We start from the raw sequence: 15,307 nt of genomic DNA on the forward strand, positions 1-15,307 counted from the left end.
CACTTTTGGATCTTTTATTAAAGCGATCTGTCAGAAACTCACATCATTGAGTTGTACACTATCTCCAGATGCATCGCTGTGTGTTTACTACCAAAGAATGGAGGAGCTGAGAGAAGACTCCTGCCTTCCTGAATCACATTATCTCAGAAAGCGTAGGGGCCTTTATTGGGGAAAATCAAGTGGTATGACTACACGTTGCACTCTGATGTATTGCTAGTAAAGGGGAAAGCACTTTTAAAAAGATGAATCTCTACTCATTCAGTGGGTAATGTAATTTCAGCCCGTCTGCAGCCGGCTTAGGGTTCTGTCTCTGACAATCAGCCTGAATAAGATGCCTGCAGAGAAGAGAGGTGATCTGAACAGTCTTGCTGATCTCCCAGTCTTGCTTCCCTCTGGAAACCTTAAGCACTAGTGACAGCCCTACCACTCTCTGTTTCTCTATCCAGAGTGTTGAGGAGAATTGTGAGCATTCCTCACAAAATGGTGTGGTGAGCAGACCTTCAATGGCGAGTAGTAGCTGCCATCATGCCAAACACTGTTGCTGTGACATGGAGTGTTTTTATTTGTCCCTCCACAGAAAGCTACTTTTATTTAAGGGCTGAGAGGAGGTAGGGAAACATGGTTATCATGAAAATACAGCTGTATCGCATTAGTGGCTACTTACACTGCTCCCAGGGCAAGTCTGGACTAGCAGAAGTTACTTTTCGAAGCAGGTTAGGAGAACTTACGCAGCAGGTTAGGAAAACTAACGTGGTAGGTCAGGAGAATTAGGTTAAAGTTAGGGAAAGGGTAAGGTTTAGGGTTAGCTAAAATGCTAAAATTGTCCCTGACGTGACTCAATCATATCTAGCTGCAACCAGGCCTGCCCTAAACAGGGTATGAGTCAGTGAGTGAGTGAGTGAGCGCATTTGTCGAATGTAATTACCAGATTAAAGGGAGGGGTATGCAAATGGTGAATAATACAACATTAGAAGTATGAGTGTAATGGTTCTTTTGTGTTTTAACGTTTCATGTTCACAGAATGAGGGATCAAAGCATTCTCATTGTGTTAAAAGGAGATCTTGTTAATTATAATCGGAAATATTCTGAGGCCTACTTTTGGAAACCACCCAAAAATGGAACCAAAACATTTTTTTTCCTTTTGCAGCTTCTCCCTTGCAGATGTATGGTCAAAGGTGTTTCAGTAATCAAAAGTGGACTGCAGTGTCCTTGCTTCTGCTCCTTTTAAAACCTCTACAGGATCGGTGGGTCCCTGCAGGACGGTTGAGCTAATGTGATTAGCATGAGGTTGTAAGTAAGGAGAGTGCACAATTATGATCTTGACAATATATTAATAAACAAATGAGGTACATTTGGGGAGTCTTGGTACAACATTTTGAACTTAAATGCAATGGTTAATTGGATCAGTCTAACACTTTGCACATACACTGCTGCCATCCAGTAGCCAACATCTAAATTGTGCCTGGGATGGTATAATACATTATGGCCTTTCTCTATGGCATTTCATTGATGATGGTACAAAATGTTTTTTTCTTTGTATTATCTTTGACCAGATGTTATATTCTCCTACATTAATTTCACATTTCCACAAACTTCAAAGGGTTTCCTTTCAAATAGAATATGCATATCCTTGCTTCAGGTCCTGAGCTACAGACAGTTAGATTTGGGTATGTCATTTTAGGCAAAAATATAAAAAAGGAGTGGATCCTTAAGCATTTTAAACATAACCTTTGGTTTTAAATCTTGAGAAAGGTGATACTATGATGTGTCAGCAAGGTGGCTTTTAAATATAAAAGCATACAGCTTGAGCTTATGAGTAACTGGGGTTAAGATGGGGGGAGAGGAGGCCTCATGTACCCTGCCAAGGCCCCGTCTAACCAATTTGAACCTAGTTCCACTAGGAAGAGACAGCATGGACTTGTAGAGCAATATGAACAGTATGGTTCTGACTGTTGGGTGCTGAAGGCACAGAGGGGAGATGTATTCGTTCCAACTTGCACAGCAGTTAAGAAAGGCCTCCATGACCCCAAGGGGATACGCATGCAGACTCTCATTGAAGGAAGCTGTGTGTGTGTCCTCCCAAGCAGATGTAATCCACAAACAGTCCCTGGAACTCAGTGTACCAACTCAGTGTACCAATAAACTATACTGTATAACCCAAAACAACAATGATTAGTCCTGCTAAGGACTCTGCTTTGGTCCACATAATACAGCAAGCTTGTTTCTAGTAGTTATTGTAATTGGCATAATGGTCGCTGACCTGTTCAGCTTGGCTGAGGTAAATTTGAATTGTAGTAATGGGTGTTAATAAATGCTGTACGTTGTAAATGTACATATGTGACCGACCGCCTCGATTCGGTCTAATGTAGCACAATTTTTTTTAAATATATTTTTTTACATTGTATAAAAGTAGAGACTCAGAGTTAGAAAATGGTATATCGTACACTGCAGTTGAGGAACAATTGGAAAGTAATTCCGCTTTGAAAGTTGATAAGCTTGTAACCCCACTTTTGAAAAAATGTCCCTTGAATCTTTTGGTACCTACTGGAGAGCTCTTCTTTGTCTACACCCATTCAGCATCATTCACACCCTCTTAAGCCTTTGTCCCATCCATCTCTTTAAGGAGTTACATGTGTGAGGCCATGTGGTAAACACACGCTATATCCCAAAAAGTTTATTTGTGACATGATCAGGATACAGATGGTGTAAACGGTACAGTGATAGTACTTGCATAGTAGCAATATCAAAAACAAAAAGTGTCCAGATAAAAATATTGTGGAGTCTTTTGTTTTGACATGGTAGTTAGCTAGCTAAACAATGAACCAGCATAACCCCAACTCATACTACTACCATCAATAGAAACATTGTCTTAGCTGTAGTATGAATATAACAAATTTGGTTCAATGTTAACTAGCTAACATTAGGCTATAACTAGCAAGCTAAAATGTTTGTGCTAACTAACAGTAAGCTTTAACTTGCAATAACAATGACATTCTGACAAAATTAGAAACTTGTATATGGAAAATGTAGCAAGACTCTTACCAGCATACATGGATGAACGCTTAACGGCCGACTGGAACCATTTAACTCTGTTTTGTTTGTAGCTTCATCTTGTGTGGCCAGCTTTGTGTCAAGTCACTCCGGTTAACACTGACCGTCACGTGTGCAGAAAGTAGCCCATCAGTTTTTCCTACTGATCTGCCGATAGCCCCGGCTAAATTCTGGGCATCAATGTTGTTGAGAAAATTAGCAAAACTTCTGTAGTTCTCGATGGCTAACACTATATCTTTCAACAACGGTGCAGTAGAAAGGACTGTCAACACATACTGAACAGCTCACGTTATAGACAGAAGCGTGCTACATGGCAGACCAATCCAAACTCATCTCCCATACATTATTTCAACCTACATGGCTAGGAAGGTTCCTGTCTATTTCCATGGACAAACCAACTAGGCTCGTAATTTTAACAATTTTATTCGTATTGATGGATGGAATAAAAGTTTGTTATTAAAGCACGTTCAATTTTACATGTTCAAGAAGGCATTTCTGCCAAAAACACAGACAATGAATGTTTACGTTCAAATACTGCTCCTGTGAAGTAGTGACGTGTGACATACAGCTTGTTTCCTGAAATGAGTCACATATTGAAGAGGTGAACCTAGTCAAAGGCTGTGTTTCAGGCTGACTACATTTCAGACACATGCCGGATCTCACAGCTCCTGGACAGGTATTTAAGACACCAGCTAACTACATCATATTATATACAGTGCTTTCAGAAAGTATTTACACCCCTTGACATTGTCCACATTTTGTTGTCTTACAACCTGAATGTAAGATGGATTACATTTAGATGCTGTGTCACTGGCCTACACACAATACATAACGTCAAAGTGGATTTTTTAAATTTTTTAATTTTTTTTACAAGTTAATTTAAATAGCTGAAATGAATACTGTTTGAATACTAAATAAATTCAGTAATAAAAACTTGCTTAACAAGTCACAAGTTGAATGATTACCTCCTCTTTGTACCACCCACATACAATTATATGTAAGGTCCCTCAGTCTAGCAGTGAATTTCAAACACAGATTCAACCACAAGACCAGGGAAGTTTTCCAATGCCTCGCAAAGAAGGGCACCTATTGGTAGATAAAAAGATCAAATAAATGAAACACACATTGAATATCAATACACCCAGTCACTACAAAGATACAGGTGCCCTTCCTAACTCAGTTTCCGGAGAGGAAGGAAACCGCTCAGGGATTTCACGATGAGGCCAATTGTTACAGAGTTTAATGCCTGTGATAGGAGAAAACTGAGGATGGATCAACAACATTAACATCCACAATACTAACCTAAATGACAGAGTGAAAATACAAATATTCCAAAATATGCATCCTGTTTGCAATAAGACACTAAAGTAAAACTGCAAAAAATGTGGCAAAGAAGTGAACATTATGTCCTGAATACAAAGCGTTATGTTTGGGGCAAATCCAACACATCACATCACTGAGTACCACTCTTCATATTTTCAAGCATGGTGGTGGCTGCATCATGTTATGGGTTTGCTTGTCATTGGCAAAAGCTCAGCACAGGCAAAAACATGGTGAAAAAAACTGTTTTAGTCTGCTTTCCAACAGACACTGGGAGACAAATTCACCTTTCAGCAGGATAATAACCTTAAACACAAGGCCAAATATACAATGGAGTTGCTTACCAAGACAACCTAAATCTGCTTGAAAATCTATGGCAAGACTTGAAAATGGCTGTCGAGCAATGACCAACACCCAACTTGACAGATCATGAAGAATGTTTTTAATAATAATGTGCAAATATTGTACAATCCAAGTGTGCAAAGTTCTTAGAGACTTACCCAGAAAGACTCACAGCTGTAATCACTGCCAAATGTGAATCTAACATGTATTGTTGACTCAGGGGTGTGAATACTTATGTAAATGAGATATTTCTGTGTATCATTTTCAATACATTTATTCTAAAAACATGTTGTCATTATGTGGTATTGTGTGTAGATGGGTGAGAAAAACACATATTTAACACATTTTGAATTCAGGCTGTAACACAACAACATGTGGAATAAGTCAAGGGGTATGAATACTTTCTGAAGGCACTGTAGCTATCTGATGCCCTTCTGCAATGTAGTGGAACTGGAATGTGACCAAAGCCAGATAGCTGATGTGAAATGCACTGAAAGCACCAGCAGGGGAGGCCACCGCTGGGGGAGAGGTGTGTGTAAGGAGGACTATGCAAATGGAGTGAAGCAAAAAAAGGAAAATTGTGAGGAGATGAGAAGGAGCAGAGGAGTAGAAAAGAGAGGAAGATGGGGGGAAAGAAGACATCCAGGTGTTTTTTTGTCCACCTTCACAGCTCACTTGTAATTGGTGTTTTTGTCCAATTATAGAGGAAAGCTTGTCACTTCACCCACAATACATTGTCTTTCTGCTTCTTGCTTGATAGTCTTATTGAGATTCTACTATCAAATACAGTACACGTAAAAGTGGAACATGTATTTGTAATGACCCTGTGGCCATCAGACGATCAAAGAGATTGGCAAATAACATCTCTGAAATATGTATGTTCATACAGATGTAGGATCTTAATTTGATCACTCTTTTGTTGCTGAGAATGTTCCTGCACAGCAGGAAATAAGAACCTGAAGTGTAGTCAAGGTTTTAAAAGGTTGCTAAAGTTTGTCATTTCCAATTTAAAATTTATCAACACCTACAAAAAATGTCCATGAATTATTATCCATATAATAATCTACATTTCCTCTTGCTCCAGGATAATTGTCCTGCTGTAGCAAACTGGCTCAAATTAAGATCCTACAACTATTTGTATGCATTAGACTGAAAATACTGTATGTCCTTGGTTATCCCATTGTGGGCCAATGGAGGGTGGACAGAAACCCTAAGAGAGATGATTTGTTCAAGCCATGCGGTAGGGAAGGTATTCACTTTATTCTATTCTCTCTCAAGTTCTTTGAAGCCGATGACAAGTTGAAAGGTTAATCATACTACAGGGATACTCTGTGATCTCCTAGGGTGGTTATGCAAAGTTTTTATAAATATTTCACTTACAAGTCTATTAGCATAACCATTAGGAATTATGTACCATGGCTCCGACCGACGTGGTTTGAAGCACTGTCATTTTCAGAGTGTTTAAATATTCAGTACTTTTTATGTCTAATTCTGGCCTCTATTGATGTGTATATTTCTCTCACCTCTCTTCACAGTATGGCTTTTTGGAGGAGAAATCCCTTTAGTGAAATGTTAACAGCCTTCCAAGCAGAGCTAGTGTAGCCCATAAGTAAGCCTGAGCCCATGTACATTTGAAATGTTGTAATGATCTTTACTTTGAAATGGGGCCGTAGAATCGATCTGTTCTCCCTACACATTTAAAGGTGATCCATTCACCTCGCAGTACTGTGCTGGCTCCAGTGTTTAATGTAACTCCCCCACTCAGTGCTCTGCTGCTGGCTCCAAGTGTTTAATGTAACTCCACCACTCAGTACTCTGCTGCTGGCTACAAGTATTTAATGTAACTCCACCACTCAGTACTCTGCTGCTGGCTCCAAGTGTTTAATGTAACTCCACCACTCAGTGCTCTGCTGCTGGCTCCAAGTGTTTAATGTAACTCCACCACTCAGTACTCTGCTGCTGGCTCCAAGTATTTAATGTAACTCCACCACTCAGTGCTCTGCTGCTGGCTCCAAGTGTTTAATGTAACTCCACCACTCAGTACTGTGCGGCTGACTCCAAGTGTTTAATGTAACTCCACCACTCAGTACTCTGCTGCTGACTCCAAGTGTTTAATGTAACTCCACCACTCAGTACTCTGCTGCTGGCTCCAGTGTTTAATGTACTGTAACGCCACTAAGCTGCTTTAGCTGAATGACACAACATTAGGCTGACTAAGACATGTCAGGGTAGTATTGGCATTTTATGTTGAACTCCAGATCATTCTGATTGGTGTATGTTATTGATTAATAGTATCTTATTGGTTATTCTGACTGGTGTCTGTGTGCTATTGGTTAATGGCATCTCCAAATCATTCTGATTGGTGTAATGTATGATTTTCAGATCATTCTGATTTGTTTGTCGTCTCCTCTCTCGCCATAGGTTAACAGGATTCTCAATGCCACCACCAGTCACGAGCACGGGGTCCGTCTTCTCCCTGCGTCTTACCAGTGACTTCGCTGTGAGCGCTCACGGCTTTAAATTATATTATGAAGGTAAGGCTCTTCTCTTCTCCTTATATTCTTCTTCTATTCCCTCTCATTGTTTCTGTTGTTTATCCCTTGTAGTCACTCATCCAATGAACAGGACTGAGAGACTCATGTTGGATGTGATGGCTTCTGATCCAGCTGGTGACTCAGATGCTCTGCTCTGATCTCTCTGGGAGTTTGAATTGATATTTTATTTAATTAAAGAGCTTTATTGACTGTATTAGTTCCCACTGTTAGATCTGCTGTTTTCTAAGGACCTCATCAGTCCACATCAAACCAGATATAATCAAAAACACACACCGTTATAGACCTGCTGTTCTCTAAGGACCTCATCAGTCCACATCAAACCAGATACAATCAAAAACACACACTGTTATAGACCTGCTGTTCTCTAAGGACCTCATCAGTCCACATCAAACCAGATATAATCAAAAACACACACCGTTATAGACCTGCTGTTCTCTAAGGACCTCATCAGTCCACATCAAACCAGATATAATCAAAAACACACTGTTATAGACCTGTTGTTCTCTAAGGACCTCATCAGTCCACATCAACCCAGCTATAATCAAAAACACACACTGTTATAGACCTGCTGTTCTCTAAGGACCTCATCAGTCCACATCAAACCAGATCTAATCAAAAACACACACAGTTATAGACCTGGTGTTCTCTAAGGACCTCATCAGTCCACATCAAACCAGATATAATCAAAACCACACACTGTTATAGACCTGCTGTTCTTTAAGGACCTCATCTGTCCACATCAAACCAGATCTAATCAAAAACACACAATGTTATAGACCTGCTGTTTTCTAAGGACCTCATCTGTCCACATCAAACCAGATCTAATCAAAAACACACACTGTATAGGCCTACTGGACTGCCCCTGAGGCCAGACAGACATATTGTCCATGTATAGCATCAAAGCATGAATCTACAGAAAGGCACACATGGTTAAAACATCATCTGCATGTTTATTACACATAGGTGAATGTTTTAAGTCATCCTTTAAGAACTTTAACTGTATTACAGTCTGTGTCATGAAACTTGGCATAAAGGAAGCACAAACATCTAGCATTTCCACGAATCAACGACTATGCCAAGTAGACTAGTCCACCCCTAACCCTCGTCCAAGGCTAAGGAAGAACAAACACAACTCACACAAACACAATGTCAATCAAATTTGCAGTCAAATGTCTTCCCTGCTTTATCCCCATGATGGACCATTCTACCTCTCCTCTGTCAGCTGACTAACTAACTGTGTAGCCCTCCAGTCTTCAGACAGAACCTCCTACCCCTCTACCCATTCTCTACCCTCCAGTCCCCTCTGCCACCCTCCTACCCTCTGCCCCTCTTCTGCCCCTCCTCTGCCACCCTCCTCTCCTCTGCCCCTCTTCTGTCCCTCTGCCAGCTGACTGCTACACTATGTAGCATCTCCAGTCTGCCGCCACGTCATTTACCTCCCCATATATTTCTTCTGGTCCCCCAGGCCTACTCAGCCACTACCCACCCGCCTGTCCACCATGAATCCATGCACAGCCTTGATACTCGCTGCAATTTGCGGGTTATTGAAATATACATCAAACATTTTAGGAAAGAAGCAAGACACTCCCTCCAGTTTTGTTCCATCTCCAGAATGTAATGGATCCACTGCTTTTTAAAATTACATAATGTAATGGATCCACTGCTTTTTAAAATGACATCATGTAATGGATCCACTGCTTTTAAAATGACATCATGTAATGGATCCACTGCTTTTTAAAATTACATCATGTAATGGATCCACTGCTTTTAAAATGACATCATGTAATGGATCCACTGCTTTTTAAATGACATCATGTAATGGATCCACTGCTTTTTAAAATTACATCATGTAATGGATCCACTGCTTTTAAAATGACATCATGTAATGGATCCACTGCTTTTTAAATAACATCATGTAATGGATTCACTGCCGTTTTAAAGTTGCATACGCCACCGCAGCTTCTAAATTGGAATTATTTTAACATACCCCATTTTTACTTAGCAACACCTTGAACTAAAGGATCTAATAATTCTCTACTATTTCCAGCTTCCACAACTCTCATGGTTTCATTATAGATTGTTAGTGCTACTATGATACTGAGTACTAGATCTGCTCAAAGCACACACACATACACACACACACACACACACACACACACACACACACACACACACACACAAAGATGTGGGGTTTCCCATGGCCAATTAGACCCTGATGCTTTCACAGTCTGATCACACTTCTAATGATAATACGACTTCTTAACATTCTATTTAATGCTTTGTTTATTCTCTTTTATTCATCCCATTTGTGACTTTGAGTCTTTTCCTGTTGAATACTGTGATCGCCTCAGGTTCATTTAAAGGCATGGAGCATGGATTCAATCATGGACACTGATAAACTGGAGGGGGGGGGGGCTGCACTTTATATTCTTTGTTTCTGATGGTAACCACCACCTACTGAGACAAGACAGTGAGATAAAGATATTCACGTCTAAGTAGACATGGAAAACTGCATAGCCATCCAGCCTCCTTGGCATTGGTTCACACACACACACACACACACACACACGCCTATCTGGCCCCCTCACCATGGCTATGCTGCTCTGCATTATTAGAGCTCACAACACCTCCACCTGCACCTCCAGCGAGTAACATCCCTCCCCCGGGCCTCTCCGCCTGGGCATACCACATCTCTGGCTCCCTGGCTGCAGTTACACCCAGCTGGGGGAGGGGGGCGCCGGCACACAGTTCAGCTCCTCCAGCTGCAGGAAACATTGCTTTCTCTTCCTCACACACATACTGTGTGTAGACATACAGAAGTTGCACACACACACCTCTGGGGTTGACAGACTGTGCGACTGATGTGTTTTCGATGCCTGTAGATACTGTGTTGTATAACCTGACTCTGCATGCTCTATATGCAGTTGATTTTTTCAAGTAAGGACTGTTGAGTAGTGTTAGGTCTCGAGTGTAGGTCTTGATTTAAGGAGTGTCGAGATGACAGACTTATGTAGTCAGTGTATGGTCTGGGCAATGTCCTTTTTAATCCTTTCTTCGCTGTTTAGTTGCACATACTGGGTAGATTGTCTTATTTGCAGCTGCAAAAAGCATTTCTCACACTCATATAACATGATAGATCCTGAAAAACAAGTAATGTCTCAAATAATAGACTTTATTCTATACGAACCAGGGAGGAAGAGTACATTCATATGGATCTGTTACATCCCTGGGTACCAGTTCATCGTTTATGATTAATGATACATGCTGGACTCTAGTCTAGTGTATTGTATATGAAGGATGCCTATGATGTAAATTATTCAGTGGGCATCCTGAGGCACTTTTAGAGTATGCTAAGTTGATAACATTGGTGATGATGGTGGCAATTAGAAAGCGATGTAGCGGTTGCGGCTTTTGCCAAATTTAGGACGCACTGTCCTCGATTTTATGAATATGACTATAATACTTGTTCTTCTCTTCATCTTCATCAGTATAGTTGTCATCATCTTTATCATCAGCAGCATCATCATCATCACCTTCATCCTCTTCATCATCATGTAAGTATTATGATATCATGGATTCCACTCATTACAGTATATTCAGACAATAATCTGCTAGCTAGAACGTACACTTTCCTAACCTGTGGATGTTTCACTGGAGAGTGAATCCCTATTGGAAACCTATCCTATCTCTGCTGAGGTTGGTTTACATTACATTCTGTAGGAGTACATGGCTTCCCTGACTCATGAGAACCCAGTGTAGAAAACCTATAATCAACCTCTGACGTGGTTTTACATTATATGCTGTAGAAAAACATGTTTCCTCTGACTGACCCAGAAGAAATCACTATAGAGTGCAGTACATAAACAAGAGTATGTACTTGCCTTCACCCATCAAACCACACACAACTCACTTCCCTTAGATGTGATAGAACATGAACATGCCTGTCATAGAGTATTAAACCTTGCAGCTAACAAGCTGTGGGAGATTTGCCTGCTGGGCTATCAGACCTGGATTCTTGAAAATTATTTTCAAATACGTTGAGTGTTCGCTTGAGTCTGGGAGGGGTTTGCATTTTTGAAAACTTTTCTATTAGTTAATTAAGCCAGGCATGCTCAAACAGGCATAGATGGAGTATTTTAATGGGGGGGCGGGGTTCTACAAAGCTATAAGGAATTGTTTTAAGAAGGTCATACCAAGGATTGTTTAGCTAATTGATTTTGAATATTAAGACCCCTTGAAGTATATATATTTTTTATATTGAAACATTTGGCCTTACTGCTATTTTTATTTTATTTTATTTTATTTAACCAGGTAGGCTAGTTGAGAACAAGTTCTCATTTACAACTGAGACCTGGCTAAGATAAAGCAAAGCAGTGTGACACAGACAACAACACAGAGCTACACATGGAATAAACAATAAACAAGTCAATAACACAATAAACAAGTCGATGACACAGTAGAAAAAATAAAGTATATATACAGTGTGTGCAAAAGGCATGAGGAGGTAGGCAATAAATAGGCCATAGGAGCAAATAATTACAATTTAGCAGATTAACACTGGAGCGTTACATGAATAACAGATTGAGGAGTATTTATGTCTGTAATAAAGCATTTTTGTGGTATAAAAAACTCATTCTGATTGGCAGGTCCTGGCTCCCCAGTGGGTGGGCCTGGCTGCCAAGTGGGTGGGCCTCCAAAGCCCACCTATGCCTGCACCCCTGCCCAGTCATGTGAAATCCATAGAATAGAGCCTAATGAGGGAGGGTAGCGCTATTGAGGCTAAAAGGAAGTTGTATGGTTTTGTCTTCAATCACTACCAACAAAAGTGTATTTGATGTTCTTTTTTGCTGCCCTCTAAATAAAGCACGGAATAGAGAAATAAATTATAATCTATCCATTCACATCATATAAACTACCGTTAGATTTTATATTTCTGGTGTCAAAAAGGAAGCTAGAATATTGATTGTAAAAAGCGAAGGAAAAATGAGATATGTTTTAAGATGAGAGTAGCTCGTTTAAAGGCTAGAAGCTGGAACCGTTACAAATAACCTCAGAATAATCCAACCACAATTCCAGAGGCTTGTGTTTGCAAGGACATTGCATTCCTAGAGCAGTGCATTTTGGTAACGTTGCAGAATGTGTGCCATTATGCTAAGAGCTAGCTGAAAGCACTCAGGCATCTAGTCTAGTCAGTGAATATTAAATCTCCTGCCACATATGTGAAAGATGCATACTATCCTCATGCGAAATGCATTCATTGTCGCATATTGATGTTGCTGGCTTCCGGGTTGGAGGGCGCTGTGTTAAGAAGCAGTGCGGCTTGGTTGGGTTGTGTATCGGAGGACGCATGACTTTCAACCTTCGTCTCTCCCGAGCCCGTACGGGAGTTGGAGCGATGAGATAAGATAGTAGCTACTCAACAATTGGATACCACGAAATTGGGGAGAAAAAGGGGTAAAATTAAAAATAGGCGTTCATACTTTATTTGAACTGAACACTGAAATAACCAAAAATAACAGAAATAACAACGAGAACGAATGAAACCGAAACAGTTCTGTCTGCTGCACACACACACACACACACACACACACACACACACACACACACACACACACACACACACACACACACACACACACACACACACACACACACACACACACACAAAACTACCCACAAGGCACAGGTGGGAAAAGGCTACCTAAGTATGGTTCTCAATCAGAAACAACGATAGACAGCTGCCTCTGATTGAGAACCACACCCGGCCAAACACACAGAAATAGAAAACATAGAACACAAAAACATAGAATGCCCACCCCAACTGACCAAACCAAAATAGAGACATAAAAGGTCTGGGCGTTTTATTGAAACAATGGTGGGGAGGACGCTTTGTTCTTTTTTCAACTGCTGAGTGCCACTTTGATTGGACTACAGCACAATTGCACATTCTAGGTTGACAAGCTTGGTGTTTACTATGTTCTTTCTAACCATCAAACCATTTAAAGCATGACATATTTAACATAGCTCTCTTCTATAGTGTGTACTGTGACATTACAGAGAAAAACAACTTTGGGCTTGAATGGTAGAGGAAATAGGCAATGAAGTCAATCACTGCATATAGCAAGCCTTTAGGTTTCTCTATCCCTCTCTCCTTCTCTCCCTCTCTCCACTTTCTCTCCCATCAGCCAATCTGTCTTCTAAAAGTGACAGAAAACTGGCAATTTTTTAGACATGCGGTGTAATTATCTTGGCCCTGCTTATGGACACGTTCCGCGTAATCAGGATCCTTCATGCCGTTGCCAAAGCCTCCAGGATGTCACAGTGTTGTTCATGTTAAGATTGCCTCCTCTGAAAGTTCTAATGTCCTGTTTGTGTGTAATCCTCAACATTTTGACAATGCAGTCTCTCACTAACGTCTGTAAGAGAGGGAAGATTCGTTAAGTAAGGTATTATATTCATTTCCTCCTATGAAGGTTTACGTGTCCTAGTTCACCTGGGACGACACACCTCATTGAAGAACACCGTGCAGACATGGGTTCAAATATGATTTGAAATAACTTTATTTGATTTAGCCCTGTCTGGCGTGTCAGATGGGCGGGGACTACTCCATTGGTTCCATTCTGTCAGGCAAGCTCGATCAAGCACAGCTAAAGTATTTGACAGGCAAACAAATACTATTTGAACGCAGGTTGTCATTTAATAGGATCTCTATGGTCGAACCCATCTCTCCTCCCTCCCTCAGACCAACCCGACTGCCTGTCATCCCTGGGTTTGGTTCGATTGACAGCTAATAGTCACCTCCAATTCTCCCTGTAATAAAATATGGATTAATAAAGAAAATGGACACTATCTGAAAGCATAAGGCACCATCTGCAGCCAGCCAGCCCTGAGGCTATTTCTGACCACACTGCCATGTCAGTTATAAGTATAAAGTGGCTAGGCCTTGGTTGGAGAGGGAGCATGTTGGGCATGGTGAAAGACAGCTAACAAGCGGGTATGAATTATGACCCTGACACACAGGTGAATACATGACAACTTGTTCAACTCTGCTGTGATGTCAGTCGGCATCCTTCCATTGACCATATACAGGCTGGTGTTATTCTGCTCTGCAGTAATTGACTTTATTTCCCATTTCCTCTCTCTGTCTTGTCCAGTAATAACCCTCTCAAAGCCTCTTTCCTCTAGGTAATGTTCTGAGCACACACTATATAGGAGAGATAGAATAGATGTGTTGCTTTAAAAAAGATGGTTAGACGTTTACATGTGAGCTATGCTTCCCTTCAAAGGCAAAACGCAGTAACTACGAATTTGGTCAAAAATCTTTGATCTGTTGTAATTGCCAGGTATATTATCTGATTGTGGTATTTAGCTTCCTCCCACAAGAACAAGCCAGTTGATCCGAATATATCATGAAGTATCAGAAATTGTGGTCTGTCTAGACAAAAAGTCTTTGAAGTCAGATTTAGCAGAAACTAAAAGTATGTAGTAACTGCGTTTTACCTATGTAGGGCAGTATTCTATATGCATGTATATATGTTGGATTGATCATACATTCTTATGACAGGTTATAGAGCATTAAACTAGCAGGCTAAAGTGGTTACCGGAATATTGACTCAATTGGCTCTGCTGTCTGTCCACCTCCCAGGACCCCAGAGCTGTTAGCATCTCTTTTTGTTCAATGGGTTTCCGATCAAAAGCAGCGCCGCTTCTTTCCCTTTAATTGAATACGAAGGTGATGAAGAGTGTCTAAGGGATCTCAGAGAAGCGTAAATACTTTTTGGGTCAATACTCTAGTCTCTCTCTGTGTCTCCCTGGCATGGCGGTGGCTGTTGCTGCCAGGTTCATTGTTAAACAGTCCTTAAAAAAAACTTGAAGTGTCAAAGGAGGCTCCTTTATTTTCAAGTCAATGATTTCTCCAAGTTTCAGTTCAATAATCCATTAGTATGCTTCCCATTTCAAAGATCACTGCCAAAGCTTGTTCATTAAACTGTCTGGGTACTCAAGCCTCGTATTGAAGTCCCCCTGTCATTTTCAAACTC

The 15,307-nt window shown here is 40.7% G+C and overlaps 1 protein-coding gene across 1 annotated transcript in view; it reads left to right on the forward strand.

Annotated features, from left to right (window-relative positions):
• LOC109904406 (CUB and sushi domain-containing protein 3) overlaps window positions 1-15,307 on the forward strand; it is a 657,725-nt gene that overhangs the window by 157,849 nt on the left and 484,569 nt on the right. Inside the window, exon 3 of the mRNA XM_031788837.1 lies at window positions 7,135-7,247. Within this exon, the coding sequence (XP_031644697.1) occupies window positions 7,135-7,247 (113 nt within the window). The remainder of the gene's footprint in view (window positions 1-7,134; window positions 7,248-15,307) is intronic.

Source organism: Oncorhynchus kisutch, linkage group LG14 (assembly GCF_002021735.2).
Source record: "Oncorhynchus kisutch isolate 150728-3 linkage group LG14, Okis_V2, whole genome shotgun sequence".
NCBI lineage: Eukaryota > Metazoa > Chordata > Actinopteri > Salmoniformes > Salmonidae > Oncorhynchus > Oncorhynchus kisutch.